Here is a 21,502-nt window from a genome sequence, read left to right on the forward strand (position 1 = left end):
CTTTACGACCATAATCACCTCTAGTCGAATTTACGACAGCCAGAGAACCTAAGATAGACGTGAACCGTGCAGGGACATAAGTGGATTGAATAATGACATATTTTGATAAGGCACTTATTTACATGTGACTTGGAGTAATGGATGCAAATGTGGCCGGTAAATATTTATATTATTTCTTAATGCAAACTCACATCAACAATACAACTGGAAAATGACATGCTAGATTATTTAATGCGACTTGTGATACGATAGTGAAAATTCCAACCAGCAGTGATGGCTTTCCCTCACCGCATTATATAGTCTCATTCACACCCATTTTCCCTCTCCCTTCCCCAGTGAAGGGCCTCCTTACCGTGAAGCTCTCAACACTTCACGGCAATGAACGTCTTGTTGTATTACGGCCAAACAGAGGCTGTATTACAGCCGAGTAGCGGCAGTATTACAGCCGAGTAGCGGCAGTATTACGGCCAAACAGCGGCTGTATTACAGCCGAGTAGCGGCAGTATTACAGCCGTGTAGCGGCAGTATTACGGCCAAACAGCGGCTGTATTACAGCCGAGTAGCGGCAGTATTACAGCCGAGTAGCGGCAGTATTTCAGCCGAGTAGCGGCAGTATTACGGCCAAACAGCGGCTGTATTACAGCCGAGTAGCGGCAGTATTACGGCCAAACAATACCTGTACTACGGCCGCATAGCGGCAGAATTACGGCCAAGTAGCGGTAGCATTACGGCCCCAGTAACGGCAGTATTACACGGCCCCGCAGTGACGGTATGACGGCCGAGTTGCGGCAGTATTACGGCCCAGCAGTGACGGTATTACGGTCGAGTTGCGGAGATATTGCGGCCGAGCAGCGGCCAGACAAGAGCGCGTTATGGTGACATTACAGTCCGGTTTGCCCATGGGTTATGGAGGCACAATGGTCACGAAAATCCTGACAAATATCCCATTTGGCCGGATATGATCAGGCTACGAGGAAGCTATGGTCGGGTTATAGACGAGCAAGGTTATTAAGCTATGGTCAGGCTATGGTCGGGCTATTGCTGGGCTATGATCGGGCTAAGGTGCGGCTAAGGTCGGTTTAAGTTCGGGCTATGGCCAAGGCCTGACCGCAAGCTTGCGACACAAAAGGATCGCGTCTCGTTAAGGCAAGACTGACCTGCCGCCTGTCCAGGCGATGGCATTCAGTGCCACACGCTCACCAGACGATGGCATTCAGTGCCACACGCTCACGTAGGAGCAGAAGCAGGCTAAACTGGAGGCGGATTACAGAAGGTAAACTTAAATTTAAAAAGCTTGATTTAAATTAAAATAAAACTTAAATTTAAAAAGCTTGAGCGAGAGATGCAGGATGTGGTGAAAGATGAGATATGTAACTGCAGAGGAGTGGAAAAGCGTGGGGTGAGGTGAGGGATGATAGGTGGGGTAAAGAGTGGGGTGAGGGATGACATACTACCTGTGGAGGAGTGGGTAAGCATGGGGGGAGTGGGAAAGCATGGGGATAACATACCTGTGGAGGAGTGGGAAAGCATGGGGGTGAGGGGTGGGAGTGGGATAAGGGATGTTAGGTGGAGTGAGGAGTGGGGTGAGGGATGACATACCTGTGGAGGAGTGGGAAAGCGTGGAGGTGAGGGGTGAGGTGAGGGTTGACCGCAGTCTCGGGGTGACACTCCTCTCCTCCCCGCTCCTGGTGCTCTCGATGCGCATCCTGACACACCCCCGTGTGTCCTGATGTGTCAATTGACACAATCGCCGTCTAGTGTCTTGACAATCTTGAGAAGTGTGTCACTAGAACGCACTGACACACTTTGAACAGTTGACTGACTCACTTGACACAGTTAACTCACTTAACACAGTTGACTCACCTGACGCACTTTTCACAGTTGACTCACTTAACACAGTTGACTCACTGACACAAGTGACTCACCGGTACACACCCTAGCGACAACGTCAACTATTAGTGAATTCAATCAACAATATTCACTAAATAATCAGCAATAAGCGTTTTAGCTTCAAAAGATTCGACATTTTATATGAGCTGCCGTTACGCGGGGCTAGCGAGAGGAATGACAGCTAAAACATTCCTGTGGGGTGAGGGATGATAAGCGTTGAAATGGTTAAAAATTGACCGTGTTAAAATTAGCGTGTGTTAATTAATCGCAACATTGATCGCAACATTCGCCGATAATAACCCAGCAGAAAAGCAGCTACAAAAGAAGCCTTTCATGATAACGTAAACCGAAATAGAAATGAAAAACTGCAACTATTTAGCGAAAAAATAATACGAAAAACAGCTGACGTCATTGATGAAGACAAGGTGAGAACTAGACGCTGCAGATAACAGTTATCGTGATAAGAGATACAGCCGCTGGTGCATACAAAGATAAACGAGATTTTTTCCAATTAACGATGCATTTTTTGCTCTTTCTGGCTCATCCTGATCCAGTTTGGCCCGGTATAAGGGCAAGTCAGTTCTACTTCAGGGCCTATACTTTCAAAAAAAGTTAAGAGATCGTAAGTTCATCAGCCAATCATTGACGGCATTTCAAGCAAAATCCACCAATAGAGCGTAAGTACTTACGTTAACTTAGCGAGTTTTGAAAGATATGGACCCTGGGGCCATACTTTCAAAACTCGCTAAGTGAACGTAAGTACTTACGCTCTATTTTCTTGTCTGTGATTGGTGGATTTTGCTTGCATGGCCGTCAATGATTGGCTGATGAACTTACGATATCTTAACTTTTTTGAAAGTATAGGCCCCTGCAAGATAGTGCGTCACTATTATTGACACTATATGGACAATATGACATTGATTTTTATTGTTGCACCAAGGACGGCCGCCACACAGGCAACTGTGATTATATCGACAAGGTAGTTTACACTGCAGCGCGTACTCGCAATGACGTGATAACAGGGTGCGATATCAGGCCATTAGAGCTGTTATCAGAAGAGAGGTAACATGGTCTTTCCGGGACTACGATTTGTGAAACATGAGGTAAATATTGGTTTATATATATATAACTGATGAAACTTATGATGAAAGAAACGGAAGAAAACACTTGGTCAAAGAAACTATACTAAAATATCTGACAAAAAAAACGGATGAATCCAATTGATGGATGGAGCAAAACCCACCCATTAAGAGAGAGGGAAGCCCACCCCCTCCACAGGGAGGGAAACCCACCCCCCTCCAGAGGGAGGGAAATCCACCCACTACAGAGGGAGGGAAACCCACCCTCCTCCAGAGGGAGGGAAATCCTCCCCCTCAGAGGGAGGGAAACCCACCCACCTCCAGAGGGAGGGAAACCCACCCTCCTCCAGAGAGAGGGAAACCCTCCCCCTCAGAGGGAGGGAAACCCACCCTCTCAGAGGGAGGGAAACTCACCCCCTCAGAGGGAGGGAAACCCACCACCTCAGAGGGAGGAAAACCCACCCCCTCAGAGGGAGATAAACCCACCCTCTCAGAGGGAGGGAAACCCACCCCCTCAGAGGGAGGGAAACCCACCCCCTCAGAGGGCGGGAAATCCACCCCCCTCAGAGGGAGGGAAACCCACCCCCTTCAGACGGAGGGAAACCCACCAGCACCAGGAGTGGACAACTTCTAGGGTGTAGCCACATCAAAGTCGTCACTCACTCGTCAGCTTGGTATGATGGCATGGTATCCGATATACGGTAACGAACTTAAACGAAGTAACTGTATCATTAATTAACTAATCCAACAATTTCCACAATTTTAATACCTTGTAATTTAGAATCTATTACAAGCAAATACTGTCACTGCTGTACATTTTCAACAGGACAGTAACAGTAGTTTATTTCAGCCTCAACATCGATAGGCATCTATCCAGCCTCTAACGTCAATGCCACATTGCCACCTTTTCACCAAAGTCGACACAGCACTTATGTCGCCAACCTTTAATTGAAACGATCTATTCTAACAGCTCATAAGGCTGAACTACAACTTTCTAGCGCGATCAAAAGAGCTCCGTACTCCGTAGGTAGTCATTATGTGATAATCTAACAAATGTGCCTATTTCTTCAGTGCGGACACTTTTATTCTATTCTTTATTGTATGTAACGGTGCGTCTGACTAAACTTGAGTCAAGTTGGGTGCAGTATCTGCCAAGTGGCGACTCAAGTGTAGTATCTGCTGAGTGACGACTCGTGTCATTGAGGTACCTACACTTGAGAAGATCACGTGTCATGCGACGTCGTGACATACATCATTCATGGAGACGTGCTAGCAAGGCTGTCATTCCACACTGGATGAATGGAGCGCAGATAAAACAATAGAACTGCAATGACACGTCCAAAAAAAGCGGAACTTCCTTTAAAGGAAGCAATCGAGTCGACAGCTCGGCAATGTCGTTCATAGAACTTCAACGCAATTGTAAAAAAAACGACTACCACTCGAACACATCCGCTGGCCACTTGTTGCACCAGAGGTACTGCAGCGGAACTTGTTCAAACTTACAAAGTACTGCTCGTAACTAACACAAAGTTACACATTCTATAGCACATTGAGCATCAGGATGACAAATGAATTGGACTTAATCACTCAAATCGCGGGCAATAAGATTACGAAAGCTACAAGACAGAATATTCAGCCAGTCGGAATATTCAAAGAGGTACACATACACTCGCACGTCGGATGTTTGTAAGCAACTGAGTCTTGCACAAGCGAGACTTAGCGAGTGAGCGTGGCTGTGGCTGAGGCGGTCAGCTGCGGCAACGGTCAACTTCAAGGCCTCCTGCCTGCCAGGTGTGCACATGATTCACTTACCTTATGTCACACACTGATAGCAAATTCAAACAATTTCTCTTATTTTTCCACAGAGATAATACTTTTACATTGCCTTAGCAGATAATAGTGTCACAGTTCAGGGTTCATATGTAAATTTTAGTCAGAAAGGGCTCGAGAATAGATGATGTGGTGATATAAAAGCTTGGTAAGGTAAACATTTTCTCAACTATAACTACGGGTTAAGGTCAACTATACAGTAGAAATTTTTTCTTCCTGATCTCCGACGCCACATTTAGTTAGTGTCAAATTATTTTAATTATCTAATGCACATAAGGCGCATGGAGAAAAGTTACATGTCAATCTTATTTAATTTTTATTTAAGTTCTGAGTTTTGTCAGCAACTGTCGGAAGAACACATGGCACATTAACTTAAAATTATCGATATTTAAAATTATAATGGAAACCTAGACCGCGTTTCTTACAAGATATATAATTTTACATATATTTCAATAGTTATCAATGGGTTAGAGCATTTTTATCCAAGTCTTATTTTCTTTATACATGTACATTTTCAGAGTTTAATCTCGTAAACCTGCCATATTTTATAGAAATTTACCTTGGACGGAAATCGGGACTCTACATTTGCTGCACTCAGCTTCTTCGTTATGGAAACGATAGGACTTTGGTTGACCTATAAAAAATATTAGTTCAAGCATGGTTACGACGTGGTAACTTAGTTCAGTATCTGGATGATATTTTTCAGTCAAATTTTATTACTTGATGAGAATGTTTTCATATTCACGATGAAGCATAATCAAAAATTTTGACTAAAACTTTTGCACACGTGTTTTAATGAAATTAGTATAATCATTTCACACTGCACCAGGCTAAGTAAAAATGACCGCAAAATTATAAAAAATAATACAATACTCTCATTCATATATGATTTTATTGCAAAAGTATGCCTTAACAAAGACAAAAAATTTCCCCTTCATTTACGGTCACGTGTTAAGTTCCAGACACAGAATTTAAGCATTCTAATCCACTTACAATTACGCGCCTCTGGCAGCCCCGCCTCATACTTTCATATCAAACGAGCGTTTAACTAATATTTGTCAGCCTCATCAGAATTTAACGTCACAATATTCATCGAAATATTATCAGTATAAATATTCTTCTTCAGGATAATGCATAGTTTTTCAGAATTCATCGCTGCAACATTACACTTCAGAATATTCTATTGCGTCAAAAAATCACACATCACTATATTGCTCATCAGAGTATAACACGCCGGAAATTCAAATAAGAATACCTCATCAGTATTAGACGTCAGAATATTGTTCTTCAGTGAAGTCGCCTCGCCAAAACTCTTTCGTAAGAACTTCTGTGTTCAACCTACCGTGACCGCACGATATTCACCTGACGTTTGTTCGTTGTTGCGTAACACGCGTGAGTGTAGGGTGGTGGTGGGCTAGCAACATAACCGTGGCGACCCTCTAAATGAACCCAACCAAACCCTACGACATAAACGACAAGAATCCTACCTAACCCCACCACATCACCTAACCCCACAGGCCCAGTGGTTAAAGTTCAGTACCAAGATTGGCGCAGAGAGGCGCGGGTTCGATCCCAGCTATGTGCGCCAGTTTCTGGTCAGAATCGGCAAGCAGAATTGTAGCTGTAAGTTGCGAGTTCAAGACCGCAAAATGCTGTGAACGTTCTGCGATGTTAAGAATCGGCGACAGGCCTACGGCCTAATAACGCTGAAACCGCTATTATTACTATTATTATTATTATCAACACAGACAAGAACCCTACCTAACCCCACCACATCAACACAGACAAGAACTCTACCTAACCCCACCACATCAACACAGACAAGAACCCTACACTACCTAACCCCACCACATCAACACAGACAAGAATCCTACCTAACCCCACCACATCAACACCTAACCCCACCACACCAACACAGACAAAAACCCTTCCTAACCCCACCACATCAACACAGACAAGAATCCTACCTAACCCCACCACATCAACACAGATAAGAACCCTACCTAACCCCACCACATCAACACAGACAAGAACCCTACCTAACACCACCACATCAACACAGACAAGAATCCTACCTAACACCACCACATCAACACAGATAAGAACCCTACTTAACCCCACCACATCAACACAGACAAGAACCCTACCTAACCCCACCACATCAACACAGACAAGACCCTACCTAACCTCACCACAACACAGACAAGAACCTTACCTAACCTCACCACAACACAGACAAAACCCTGCCTAACCTCACCACAACACAGACAAGAACCCTACCTAACCTCACCTGGCTCACCACAACACAGACAAGAACCCTACATAACCTCACCAACACAGACAAAACCCAACCTAACTTCACCACATCAACACGGACAAGAACCCTACCTAACCTCACCACAACACAGACAAAACCCTACCTAAACTCACAACAAAAAATGACAACATCAACACGGACAAGAACCCTACATAACCTCACCACAACACAGACAAAAACCCTACCTAAGATCACCACATCAACACAGACAAGAACCCTACCTAACCTCACCACAAGCACAACACAGACAAAAGCCTCGCATAATCCCTGAATGAACTATAAGTATTTTCGCGTGTTTACAATAACCGCAGTTGTATTTAATTCCTCAGTTGGTCCTAGTGCGGCCAATAGGCGCGTTTAAACGAAGTCTCCCGCCACTAATCAAATAAATGACTCAAATTGTCCAAATAGCGACCGGTCGGACACTTCAGCGGACTCGGCTGCGGACTGGCCTGTGGACTCGAATCAAAACCTAACCTGACGTTCAACTCGACCACCCATAAATCCGTCAATAATAGACGGATTTTATTCAAACTTGAAATATAGGTAGATAATATCAGTAATTTGTGGACAGAATTATTTCAGATTTTTAAATCAATTACTTTTTTCTAATGCCACAAAATACTGAAACTTGACCTGACTAGGACCTAACCTGCGAGGTGAACGTGAAGTTAGGTTTTCCGTATTAATAAAAAAGTAATTAATGTAAAAATGTAAAAACTTCAGTCCACAAATTACTGATATTATCTACTCATATTTCAAATTTGGATGAAATCCGTTCATTATTGATGGATTTATGGGTGGTCGAGTTGAAAATGAAGTTAGGTTTCCGTATTAATAAAAAAGTTATTGATGTAAAAATCTGAAAAAATTCCGTCCAAAAATTACTGATATTATCTACTTATATTTAAAATTTGAATAAAATCCGTCTATTATTGACGGATTTGAACGAGTTGAACGTCAAATTAGGTTTTGATTCGAGTCCGCAGGCCAGTCCGCTGAAGTGTAAATTCGGTCAAATAGCGACCCAATTTCATACCAAAAGCATGAGCAGAGCGTGGACGTAGCACTAATACGCCCTTCCGCCAGGCAAAACTGTTCTAGGATTATCCACAAACGTCCAAAACTTCATCTCTATTTGGATAAAGCATCACTCATTTCTCTGATAGTCTTTTGCGCTACCGCAACAACTACCCTGGCGATGGTTGGGAATTTACAAGGTTGGGTTACACAGAGCCACGTTTAGGTGATTATAAGAATATTCTAACAAATATAATAAATACAAGACAGAGACATCAATATTTATTAGAATATCAATGAATATTCTAATACAGTAAGGGGTCAGTTCACGTTACTTTCAGGCAGAGGTGGGCAGTAGCGGTGCTACATTTAAGCAATTGTAGCGGTAGCGACCGCTACATATTTAAGTAGCGATACGAGGTTTTGCCGCTACAGCGCTACCGCTACATTTATAGATAAAGCCTTTAGATATTACTTAATAGTATTAAATATTATTTAAAAACCCGCATGATACATACATAATATAAATTACAGAATAAAACTGTTCAAAAGATTTCGATGTAATGTTGTCAACCTCAGCCTGTTACTAGTGTCAACATATTAGTTGTTAGTCCAGAAGTTGGCAGTAGCGCGCTACATGTAGCGGCCGCTACATTTTCAGTAGCGGCGCAACATTTAAGCAACTATAGCGGTAGCGCCCGCGGCCCGCTACATTTAGAGCATGTAGCGGTAACTACATTTCAAAGTAGCGCTGCCCAGCTCTGCTTACAAGAGTGGGGAGCGACTATCATTGCTGGGTGACATGTTCTCACCCTGAGTGACATGCTCTTACCCTGAGTGACGGAAGCGAATAATTAACGTCATAATTGACATCAGCACCCATTTCTGATGACCATCCCCGGAGAGCACTCACCAAAATTGGCACCTATCAAAACCAGCCTCCATTCCTCATGAGCACCTACCAGAAATAAGCCTCCATTGATTCCTGATGGGCACCTACCAGAAATCAGCTCCCAATCTTGACGAGTCATAATTCTTTTCTGAAATAGCGCGCAATCCTATAATTGACAGACTGACGCAATTGTTACCACATGATTTCAATTACATTGTAATTACGTTCGATTTCATTTTCTGCGTTCCGGTCTCCGAATTCTGCGCATCATTCTTCTAAATTTGTCCATTCCAACCGACCATTTCTACGAATAATTCAGGTAATTCTCAAGAATTACTTCTTACATGCTGTGTATGTAGAGTTGATGTTCACAACTCTCGTCCGAACTAAGTGTCTTAGGAAACCAATGTACAGGATAACAAAACGTCGCATCAGTATCTAATTTATTGCCATCAGACTTAGTCCTCCAGATCACTCTCTCTCTCTGTATTGCCAGTATACTTGCTGTGTTACCAACTATCTTTCACTACCAGCTGTGCCCCGTCTGGTTACTTTTACACATACATTTTCATTGCATTTAAGCGCATTATTTTACGTCCTATAGCTTCAGTATAAGCGAGTTGATGGCACAATGGCGACGTGGGTGGAACATGTGAGGGTATAAATGAAACGCACACGTCAGGAATGTGTACTAAAGATGGAACGATCCTGCAGACAAACTACAGACGTTCACTCTAGCGAATGGTTGGATGACTAGTCGCTCTTTGTCTCAATTATGAGGCCAGTTATCGTTCACCTCCAGTCTGTCGTAGGTTTATCTGAGACCCACCTGATTTGTACTTGAGATTACCCTGAGGTAAACTTGAAATTAAACTAAATTAACGTGAGATTGAGCATAACCACGATTTATCCTGGGATGTACCTTGCATGGCCCCCGCTTATTTAGGGACGGCCAGTCGGCCACTGAGGACAAGTTCCGGGAAGCTCAGCTCATGGTCAACTCAGCCATTCATCCAACTCCGGTTGATAAAATGAGTACCTGGCTTGTCCAGGGTGTTGTGCAATTCAAAAATGGTTCTGGCGGCTCAGCAAGCCAGTGATGGTCGGAAAAACTGACCTAGTATCACCCCCTCCCTTACCTAGTTGCCACTACCAGGATGAGCAATCACACACAAACACATTTTTCGGGACGGATGTGCATCCCTTCAAGCGTGCCGCGCACCATTCAGCGAAACACCGTCAGAATGTTCAGCAACATTCAGCTCAACCTCCCCAAAATTCGGATCAGTTACACCATCTTTTGGATGAGGACTCGCCGCTTCATGTGGACAGTCCAGGCCCTCAGAGGACACCTCAGATGGGGACTGGGTTTCCTCAGGAGTGGAGCGGAGGGGTCTGTAGGACCCCAGCAAGATCTCCTTCAGGTCTTGCAGGCTGTCCTGTGCTACGGCCGCCCTGATGGCCTCCATGAACCCCAACATGTGGTGCAGGTTGTGCCTGTAGCAGGAGGTTATACATGAAAGGTTCATACCTCACCGAGGACCTGACATTGAAAAAGCATTGCTTGCTTCCCCAGGGGTGTTGCCTGGTGAAGCAACGTCATTTGCCTGGAAAGATTGTTGGTCAGGGTTGGGTGTTGTGGGTCCGCATTGCTGCATTTTATGTGTACATTGATTTAAATATGTAGATGTACAGTGAACAATGAGTGTGGCACGTACATTTGTAGTAGAACGGGCGCCAACATCTCGCGGCTGCTACAGAGGTGGTGAATGTAGCCTCTGGTGTAGCCGCTGCTGCAGGTGTAGCAGTTGCAGCCTGGAAGTAGCACGCTGCTGCTACCAGCGTAACTGTAAAACACGAGTAACACAGCTGTAACAGCTAGTTAATACATACTTGCAATTATTCAGAGCATACCTGTACAACAATAACACAAATGCTATGTCTTACAGCACCGACTGTACACCAGCAGCTGTGTACTTCACACAGAGCTCGTGTGTACACAGCACCTACCACGCAAGGTTGAGGTTCAGTTCGTACGGCCGCTCCTCGTCTTCCTCGTCTGACGTGGCGGCCGCGTCGTCGTGTCGCTTCTTGCGCTGCACAACGCACGTCACGCCTTGAGTGATGTCACGTCACCACCACNAACTTTTTTGAAAGTATAGGCCCCTGCAAGATAGTGCGTCACTAATATTGACACTATATGGACAATATGACATTGATTTTTATTGTTGCACCAAGGACGGCCGCCACACAGGCATCTCTGATTATATCGATAAGGTAGTTTACACTGCAGCGCGTACTCGCAATGACGTGATAACAGGGTGCGTTATCAGGCCATTCGAGCTGTTATCAGAAGAGAGGTAACATGGTCTTTCCGGAACTACGATTTGTGAAACATGAGGTAAATATTGGTTTATATATATATAACTGATGAAACTTATGATGAAAGAAACGGAAGAAAACACTTGGTCAAAGAAACTATACTAAAATATCTGACAAAAAAAACGGATGAATCCAATTGATGGATGGAGCAAAACCCACCCATTAAGAGAGAGGGAAGCCCACCCCCTCCACAGGGAGGGAAACCCACCCCCCTCCAGAGGGAGGGAAATCCACCCACTACAGAGGGAGGGAAACCCACCCTCCTCCAGAGGGAGGGAAATCCTCCCCCTCAGAGGGAGGGAAACCCACCCACCTCCAGAGGGAGGGAAACCCACCCTCCTCCAGAGAGAGGGAAACCCTCCCCCTCAGAGGGAGGGAAACCCACCCTCTCAGAGGGAGGGAAACTCACCCCCTCAGAGGGAGGGAAACCCACCACCTCAGAGGGAGGAAAACCCACCCCCTCAGAGGGAGATAAACCCACCCTCTCAGAGGGAGGGAAACCCTCCCCCTCAGAGGGAGGGAAACCCACCACCTCAGAGGGAGGGAAACCCACCCCCTCAGAGGGAGAGAAACCCACCCCCTCAGAGGGAGGGAAACCCATCCCCTCAGTGGGAGGGAAACCCACCACCTCAGAGGGAGGGAAACCCACCGACTCAGAGGGAGGGAAACCCACCCTCTCAGAGGGAGGGAAACCCACCCTCTCAGAGGGAGGGAAACCCACCCCCTCAGAGGGAGAGAAACCCACCCCCTCAGAGGGAGGGAAACCCATCCCCTCAGAGGGAGGGAAACCCACCACCTCAGAGGGAGGGAAACCCCACCCTCTCAGAGGGAGGGAAACCCACCCTCTCAGAGGGAGGGAAACCCACCCCCTCAGAGGGAGGGAAACCCACCCCCTCAGAGGGAGGGAAATCCACATCAAAGTCGACAGCTTGGTATCCGATATAACAAAGTAACTATATCATTAATTAACTAGGCACCCAATAATGTCCACAATTGTAATACCTTGTAATTTAGAATCCATTACACGCGAATAGTGTCACTACTGTCCATTTTCAACAGGACACAAACAGTAGTTTATTTCAGCACCAACATCGATAGGCATCCATCCAGCCTCTAACGTCAATGCCACCTTCCCATCAAAGTCGCCACAGCACTTATGTCGCCAACCTCCAATTGAAACGATCTATTTTAACAGCTTATAAGGCTTAACTACAACTTTCTAGCGCGATCGAAAGAGCTCCGTACTCAGTAGTCATTATGTGATAATCCCTAACTAATGTGCCTATTTCTTCAGTGCGGATACTTTTTTTCTATTCTTTATTGTATGTAATGGTGCGTCTGACTTAACTAGAGTAAAGTTGAGTGCAATATCTGCTAAGTGGCAACTCAAGTGTAGTATCTGCTGAGTGACGACTCGTGTCATTGAGGTACACTTGAGAAGATCACGTGTCATGCGACGTCGTGACATACATCATTCATAACAGTATACCTGCATCAACACAGTAACATTGATGCTTTGAACCTTACTTCAGCGGTAGCGACGTAGTGCAAGGAGAGGTCTGAGCGGCTGTGAGTCGGTTAGTCAGTCGTGTCCCGCCAGCCCTACAGTGAGGTTCATACCTGTACTCACTTCACTCTAGCAACTCTCAGCGATTCCTTGCTCTAACGCTGGAGTCGTGGCTGTGCCGTGAAAGATTTAGTAAACTGCTCCTCTACCATGAACCTGATCTCACTAGTTTAGCTTTTAAACGTGCCTGTTTAAACTGTGCTTTGCTGAAATAAAACTACGTTTTATCCGTGTTACCGAAGTTTTAATGGACATCCCAGTGCAATAAAATGCAATTGAACTTTTTACAAGATAGTTGCCGGCGTTCGGCCGTGGAGCTTTGAGCATTCAGACAAGATTAAAGGTTGCGGCAGGCGTCCGGTGACACCACCAGCCCTGTTGCTTAACGGTATTCCCACCAGGACCTGTTACCTAGTGATATACTTGCCGTTCCAAATGATATTAACCATGCAGATTTCAGTAATGGCGCTATAATTATTTAACATCGGAACATGTTTTAGCAGCAGATAGTGTTGCCTGACTGACCAAAGGAAGGAGACGTAGAGCAATAGTACCTTAAATTCATTAGAATCTATGGAAGGATAGTATTGAGGAAGAGGAGTGAGGGCTTCTGCAAGAGGAAGTCAAGGAACAAATGTGCCATGGGACGCGTCATCGACAACTTTGCAATTCGTGACTAACGAAGGAAGCCCTCAGAAGGGCTAGGACTCACAAGAGAAGCCCTGAGAAGGGTTAGGACTCACAAGAGAAGCCCTGAGAAGGGTTAGGACTCACAAGAGAAGCCCTGAGAAGGGTTAGGACTCACAAGGGAAGCCCTGAGAAGGGTTAGGACTCACAAGGGAAGCCCTGAGAAGGGCTAGTACTCACAAGGGAAGCCCTCAAGAGGGTGCGGAGGGACTGGTCAGGGTTGAGAGTCTCTGCCTCAGCCCCGAAGCCGGACAGCCCACCGAGAGTGTATCCGACGACACGCGTCGCCCCCGCGTCCTGTAACCAGGGGCATGTGAGAGAGACAGGTACGGCCAAGTCATGACAGAACTCACCAATACAATGTATTATTTCAAAAGGCAAAGGATATAAACATACTTGCTTCAGCAGTATAGAGTATAGACAAAGAGAAAGGAAATAACATACTTGCTTCAACAGCCTCTTGACTTTATCGGCCCAGCGTTGGCGTTGCTCCAGCACCCAGCCCCCCAGCAGCGGCACCAGCAGCCCTACATGTCTCCCCTGGGCAGCGTGCAGGCATTCCTCGAGGTATTTATATGAGGAGGCGAGACTCTTGGCAAGCCTCTTGTTACTGCACTGTGGGGGAGTATCCGCGTCGTGCAGTGCCTCACACCATACAGCATCTACTGCATCCACGAGCTGCATGTACCTGCAGTGTAATGGATGATGTACACATCACACTGCATCCACGAGCTGCATGTACCTGCAGTGTAATGGATGATGTACACATCACACTGCATCCACGAGCTGCATGTACCTGCAGTGTAGTGAATGATGTACACATCACACTGCATCCACGAGCTGCATGTACCTGCAGTGTAATGAATAATGTACACATCACACTGCATCCACAAACAGCACACAGCGACCTCACCATCAACATACATGCAGTTTGCCATTTAGATATTCTCACTCTATAGTCTATACACAATCATAACATGTAACACTTGTCCAGGGCACACTATATAATATATGTAGCTAGGGCAAGTTAACCATCAATCATAGGTAATAATTACATATTTTCTCCTGAGCTGAAAGTTAACACAACACTTACTTGTGGCAAAGCAACAGTACACAAACAGAAAATTGAAGATTAGAACAGGCAAGAATAAAACTACATCATAGTCCATTGCTCTTAACTAATGTTATGGATAAGGTGTGAAATATAAGGTTATTTTCTTATTATTTGAAGTTCAGTTATTTGAAAAGATACAATATGTATCACAATATTGCATGCAACTCTTGCGTTCTCAAAATGTTGGCAATAAAAACAACATACGCAAATGTTCACATTTATACACGTGCGATTGATGATTAGAGAATTCTTTGATTTGAATTAACAGGGAGTGGAATAATTCTTCAAATGACGGTATATTAAAAGGCAAGTTTCTGGAAGTAGTTTTTGTTTATTAATGACACTTTGAATGCAACAAACATTCATTTTAAGAAGACAACACACATTCTTCATTAAACATTCTTCACATTCAAACATTCTTCATTAAAAAGAAGCATTAAATATTGAAATTTATGTGGAAACAAAGGTTTAAACAAGCTTTAAATCAACGAATTCTCTTGTCATCATCGTCAATTGCACGTGTATAAAGTATAAACAAGTTAATTCTGCCATCTAATACAAATGTTCAAATATGCACAAATAATTCATGTACCTACACATCACATGACACATGTAAAGATACACTTGACTGTGGGTGATGAAAGTGATGCATAGCAATCAAACATTGACCTGCAATTGAAATTTGACCAGCTCATTGCCCTGAGTTCCTTCCACATTAATAATGACAACAATCTTTTCTTCTTATTGGTTTTCAAAAGCTTTCTTGGTATTAAGACTCACATTTTGGGCTTGAGGTAAGCCCTGCCACTGCAACCACAACTCACATTTTGGGCTTGAGGTAAGCCCTGCCACTGCGAGTCCACACGCTCACGCCCTGGGAGTTGTTGTAGCCGCCTCTGGGGGCTGTCAGAGAACACTGAGCTGTGGCTAACACGCAGTGTCCCTGCAAGATTAAATCTTTTGATACAGAGCAAAAAATCAATAATAGCCTATACATAATAATCAGAGAAGAAAGAAGGATTGAATGAGACTAGAAAATTAGATGTCTGAAGACTGACCCATACCTATCAAACTTTATGTTCTAAAAATGTAAATGAAATTCATGAATAGATACCTAGAGAACTAATGTGTCATATAAGGAGAAAACTTCACAAAAGATGAAATTAAATCCTCTTAGCAAATATTTTGGCTTGCATTGCAAATAAGTAATGTATACATGGCCACAGGAAAAATATTCATTAAATTTGAGAGACAATTATATATAGCCAATGTTGACTTGCATTCTCTCATCATATATAAGCAAGTCAACTATATCTATGGTATGTTTCATTAGTGACTGCTACATTCAAATGAATAGTAGCATTGAGACAAGGCCACTTTTAGGATTTCCAGTCACTGAAAAACTTGCATTATCACTTGTGAGTGGATAAAATGTTTTAGGCACCAACATCACATTTAAGTTGAGTCATAAATGCTGCTAGTGAACTTCTCTTATAAAGTAAGAATTTATTGAACTTTTTAGCTGAAAAGTCCCAGGATTTTATGACTCACAGGAAGTCCCACAAATGAAGTAAACCCTTTATTGTATGCCAGGAGAGCCTCGTGAGAGTTGAGGAAATGCTGCACGGGTACGGAGAGCACAGGTTTGCCCGGCTCCAGGCTCTCGTGTGTTGCTTTTGTTTTGGCTGCCGGCGCTGCACTGTGTTTCCTGCTGCTGTCGAGCACACGCTCTAGAGCATCCTGTTGTTTTGGAGCATAAATTACAGCATAGCAGGTAAAAACTTCCAAGTAAGTTGTTCAAACTGATGAACAAGCTGTTAAAATAGGCAATATACCAACAATTGAGTAAAAATTCTATACAATTTGCCTACGCTTCAAATGATAGAGCATAAGTTTCTTTAGCAGACTGAATACAATACAAATGGTTCAATATATTCTGCACATGATTAGAGGCCAAAATATCAGGTACGTATTTAGATAATTCAATATGTATAAAAAAATTCAAGAACAGCTAAATCTACAACAGAAAAATTTTTATTCATGAATAAAGTTAAATTTTTATTTCACATTTAAATGTATAACAGCTGAATCTCAATGCTAAATTTTTACACAGAAAAGTATAATTCCTTTTACTAGACCTTGCATAAGATTTTCCATCAATAAAAAATACACATGTATAACTAAGTGACCAAGAAAATTTTGGGATTAGCAAATGTTACCATAGAGAAATTTTGAAATTATTTTCTTGAGTGAAATTCTCCTGGTTAACAATAATTTCTATATTATTACCTGTATTATATTATTAATTCCTGGAAAACTTTCTTATTATATAAAATTTTTGATTTGGTAAAATAGAAAATACCTCTATAAATAATCAGTATATACAACTATTTTTTTTCAGTTAAACTGCTTTGTATCATCAAAATTATTCTATCAAACCCTAAATTTATTTCCTTGAAGTAAACCCAAGGCCAAATGTCTAACCTTAGTCAGGTGAGGGACGCTTCCAGTCTGCGTTGTCAATAACATCATCGGTGTTGGAAGTTTACACTCACAGCCATTGTTTGAGGCACGTATATAACCTAGTCTTCCACTAGTGGCTGTGGCACGCTCTAAAACAAATTTCATGATCACAGCCACACTATACTGTAGTATGTCTTCTATTAATTAAAGTCTTTTAAATATGATTAGGCAGTTGGAAACACAAACTCAACAATTTTAACTTACAAAACATAAAATATAGTTCTGTAAAATAAAAAAAAAATTTCCTGTTTTTATAAATTTATTTGGCACAAAATCAAGCATGTCAACACACTAAAGTAAATAGGCAAATTAATGAAGAAATTTGAACTGAAGGTAATAAAATCTGTTGTTGCTGGTAGATCCTGCACTACTAACCTCTCATCTATGTTGAATGATTGATCAAGAACTGAGCCTTCTGGACAAGAGGGAGCCAGTGGATGTGGTGTACCTCAATTTGCCAAAGCATTTGAAAATATTCAACATAAGCAGCTGATGCATAAAGTCTTTGGAAATAGAGGGAAATTTACTCCAAAGACTCAGAGATTTTCTAGTAGATAGACAACAACGTGTCAGTATCAATGGAACAGAATTAGACTGGGCAATGGTGCGCAGTAGATGAAAGTGTTCTTGGGCCGTTTTTTTGTTACTTTTAAAAACTATCTGCCCGTAGTAGTGTCAAGTGTGTGCTCTATGTATGCTACCGTTACAAACGTTCATTATACAGTTAAGGATGCATCAAATTAAGTACGATTGCAAGGTGATCTTGATAGTTTGTGCAAGTGCACAAAGTGCAACTGCAAGGTGATAGTACGTGGCAGTTTAATTTTAATGCTGATATGTGCAAAGTAGTTCACATTGGGAAGAACAATGAACAGCAAAAACAAGATGATATTGTTGCAAGATGAGAGTAATGGTCAAAAAGTCTAGCATGGAAAAAATGCAAGTTTTTGTTGACAAGGAGCTGAAATTTTCTAGGCATATTGAAACACAAGCTGATAAATCCAATAGACTTCTTGGACTGATCAGACCCACTTAGGAGTATTCAGATGCAGAAGCAATGAAGCGTTTACTTGTCTTTGTGGTGCGCCTGAACCTAGAGTTTAGAAATAATGTGTGGTCACCGAAACTTGAAAAGAATACAAATTTAGTAGAGTGTTCAAGGACATGGAACTAAGATAACTCCAGGCTTGAAGGGTAAGTCTTACAAAGAAAGATTAAAGATTATGAAGTTTCCAAACCTTTTCAAGTGTACTCATGGTTTATACAAGGTCCCATAGAGATTAATAGAATTTGAAACAAGAACCAACACCAGGGTATACAAACTAAGATCTAAAAAAATATAACTCAGTACTCACTGCAGTGAGTGACAGAGAGTGCATTTTCTCGTTGACAAAAATTTGAGGTCATGGACGGACATGTCGAGCACAATAGTGCATTTTTTCCATAAATGAGAAAATGCGCTTAAAAATTAAACAAGAACCAACACCTGGGCTATAAGCTAAAAAAATTTGCAACGCATGGACACAACTAAGCTTCTTCTCACTTCGAGTCACTGACATGTGGAACAGCCTCCATGATTACATTGTTGATGCTCCAAGTATGAATGTGTTCAAGAACAGAATAGATGAAGTTATGGAGGAATATATGTTCAGACTTAAAAAGCGTAGAACCACATCAAACTTTGCGGAAATTTGGTAGCTTTTCAAAATAATGTCAGTTTTGAAAAGATCCAGTCAAAGGACTGGTTCTGTGATTTGACACTTTGATTGGGAACAGGCCACATGAGGCTTATTCTTCAGTGCTGACATCTCTATATTATAGAAAATAAATAGCATTTAAATGATAAAACCTAAAAACATTATAGGTACTAATTTAATTGTTTGTGTGTTATTATAGAGTTGAGAAGAGTTTTAGGACAGCTTGCTGACTGCAACGTAGTGTTGCTTTTGAATGCAACACATGTGTAGATATAGTCAAATAACACATTTTCAGTGTTTTGCAAGGTTAAAAATGCCTTTTGAAAATGATATTCATCCCAAATGAGACAAGACAATGCTACTTGATTAATTTGCAGAACTCGTTCTGCTATAGGACTTCATGGATCTAGTGACAACCAATCAATATTCTAGTGACAAACTGACAACCATCATATTTTTTGGAGAAACAAATAATATTTTAGGTTAATTACTTTTCATTTTATGTTGCCCGGTGCACAATTCTATCTATGACATTCTCTGCACAATTTTGTGATGACTGATGACTGATGATGCATTAATATTCCTTTAAGTGAAACTTTTTGGCTGAGCAGTGAGCAAGGTGTAAACATAATCAAAATTTTTTACTGTTAATTGATTTTTTGTTAACTGGAGCCTCTGCTAGCCAAGGTTCTTCTGTAAATGCATTTTTAGTGGTGTCCTTTATTACCGCATCCTCATCCTGCAGAAATGGCTGCCTCTTCTAGAATGAGATATGCAAATTCCATCAATCACATTTTTTAAGCCAACTCCTGCGTGCAACTTTTATGCAAGTAAAATTTTTGATATGACAAATATTTTTTTGTTGCTACAAACCTTAGCAGAAACTGTACATTTCCAAAATCTCAATTTTCACACTTTTTCAGAGATTTTCTAGAGTAAATTTATGGTTTCTTAACTTGCTCTATGGCTTATGCTACATAGATAGTAAATATGTTGAACTTTACTCCAATATTATAGATAGTAAATATGTTGAACTTTACTCCAATATTTTTAGTTTTGCAATATTTTGATTAGTTTAGCTACTACATTTCTACTAATTGTACGACAACTGTCCCGATTTACCTTGCCCGTCCCTTATTACCCCGTTTGACAGTGGTGAAATTTGTCAAGTGCTAGTAAGCGTCAGCGCCTAGAGCTAGGCAGCCTACTGAGCCTAGGCTAGGGATGGCAGCTGCAGTTCCCACAGAGCCCAATCATTGGCCAGACTTGGTCTTCGGTGATGCAGTACCACTAGGCCTCCTTGTAGTACAAATATCATTAATTTATTATCATCATTATATATCCTGTATTTGTATTAAAATTTATTATTATCATTTATCCTTAGGTAATTTTATTTTATTAATTAATTTTTATTAATGTTATTTTGTATTAATTTTATCATTTATAAATAATGTATTCATCATTTATTCACAATTTATTCATCAAACTGGAATTTATTCTGTTCAATCCTGCTCCTGCCTTCTGGTGAATTTATATCATTCATATCAATCAGTCAACCCCATTTCCCACTATTCCCAGCCTGCCAGTGCCCCCAGACCCACACGCCCCACCCACCTGGCTTAGCTGGCTGCTGGTCTGGTATTATGGATGGTATATCAATGCATAAAATACTTTGCAAATAAAATCAGAAGGAATTACAGAATACAGATGTCATACAGTACTTAGGTCAGATTTCCAGGGATTTATTGCTTACAGAAAAAATCATTAATAATCTGTTCTGTTCTTCAATAGGTTAATGGAGTGCTGCGCCTTGGACAATTCACTCTGGAAGCAGCAGTTTGTCAACAATTAGGGGTCAAAGCGGTGGGTTGAACTGAAGAAGTTTTCCACAGCTCTGCAGGTCTGGGACCAGGTAGGGCTGCTGGTGGTATCTCCTCCCAGTAGGGTTCCAAGACTGAGTACAAGTATCCCCTGGGAGTTTATCTGACGTCGCAGTTGGGAGCGGGCTTCAGCATACTCTGTGCAGACTATGAGATAGTGATGTGCTGTTTCTGGCACTTGGCATGAAGGGCAGAGTGGTGATGGGGCTTGGCAAATCTGGAAGAGAGACTTGTTTAGTGGAGCAGTGCCGAGTCGTAGTCGGGCAAAGAGGGTCTCGAATCTGCAAGTCTGCAGCATGCGATGAGCCCATGGGTGAACTGATGGCTTGATCATTCCCAGAGCAAACTGTCCTCGGAATGATGTCAACTTTGCTTGCCAAAATTTCCAGATGCTACGATGTACCACTGACTTCAGCTCAGAGAAATCAAAAGGGACTTGTGCTGTCTGGTCTGCAGACGTGGCTGCATGCTTGGCGGCTTTGTCCGCTGCCTCGTTTCCCTGCAGACCCGCGTGACTTGGTACCCACTGCAAGTGAACTGCTCCTGTTGGCAACTGATGAAGGTGCGCTTGAATGGCGGCCACGAGCTGAGTGTAGCTGCTGGGGAATGCTTGCTGAAGAAGCT

At 42.5% G+C, this 21,502-nt stretch overlaps 1 protein-coding gene across 1 annotated transcript; it reads right to left on the minus strand.

Annotated features, from left to right (window-relative positions):
• Window positions 1-10,135: 10,135 nt before the first annotated feature.
• On the minus strand, window positions 10,136-17,599 carry LOC108664388. Its single transcript, XM_047881646.1, has 9 exons — window positions 17,263-17,599; window positions 16,330-16,518; window positions 15,603-15,721; window positions 14,109-14,352; window positions 13,814-13,961; window positions 11,724-12,229; window positions 11,039-11,124; window positions 10,747-10,875; window positions 10,136-10,525 (listed from the first exon to the last, which is right to left on the minus strand). Exons 1-9 carry the CDS (start codon window positions 17,404-17,406, stop codon window positions 10,234-10,236), a joined length of 1,857 nt encoding a protein of 618 aa, XP_047737602.1. The 5' UTR covers window positions 17,407-17,599; the 3' UTR covers window positions 10,136-10,233.
• Between the last annotated feature and the right edge of the window lie 3,903 nt (window positions 17,600-21,502).

This window comes from Hyalella azteca, unplaced genomic scaffold (assembly GCF_000764305.2).
Source record: "Hyalella azteca isolate HAZT.00-mixed unplaced genomic scaffold, Hazt_2.0.2 contig8441, whole genome shotgun sequence".
NCBI classification, from domain to species: Eukaryota; Metazoa; Arthropoda; class Malacostraca; order Amphipoda; family Hyalellidae; genus Hyalella; species Hyalella azteca.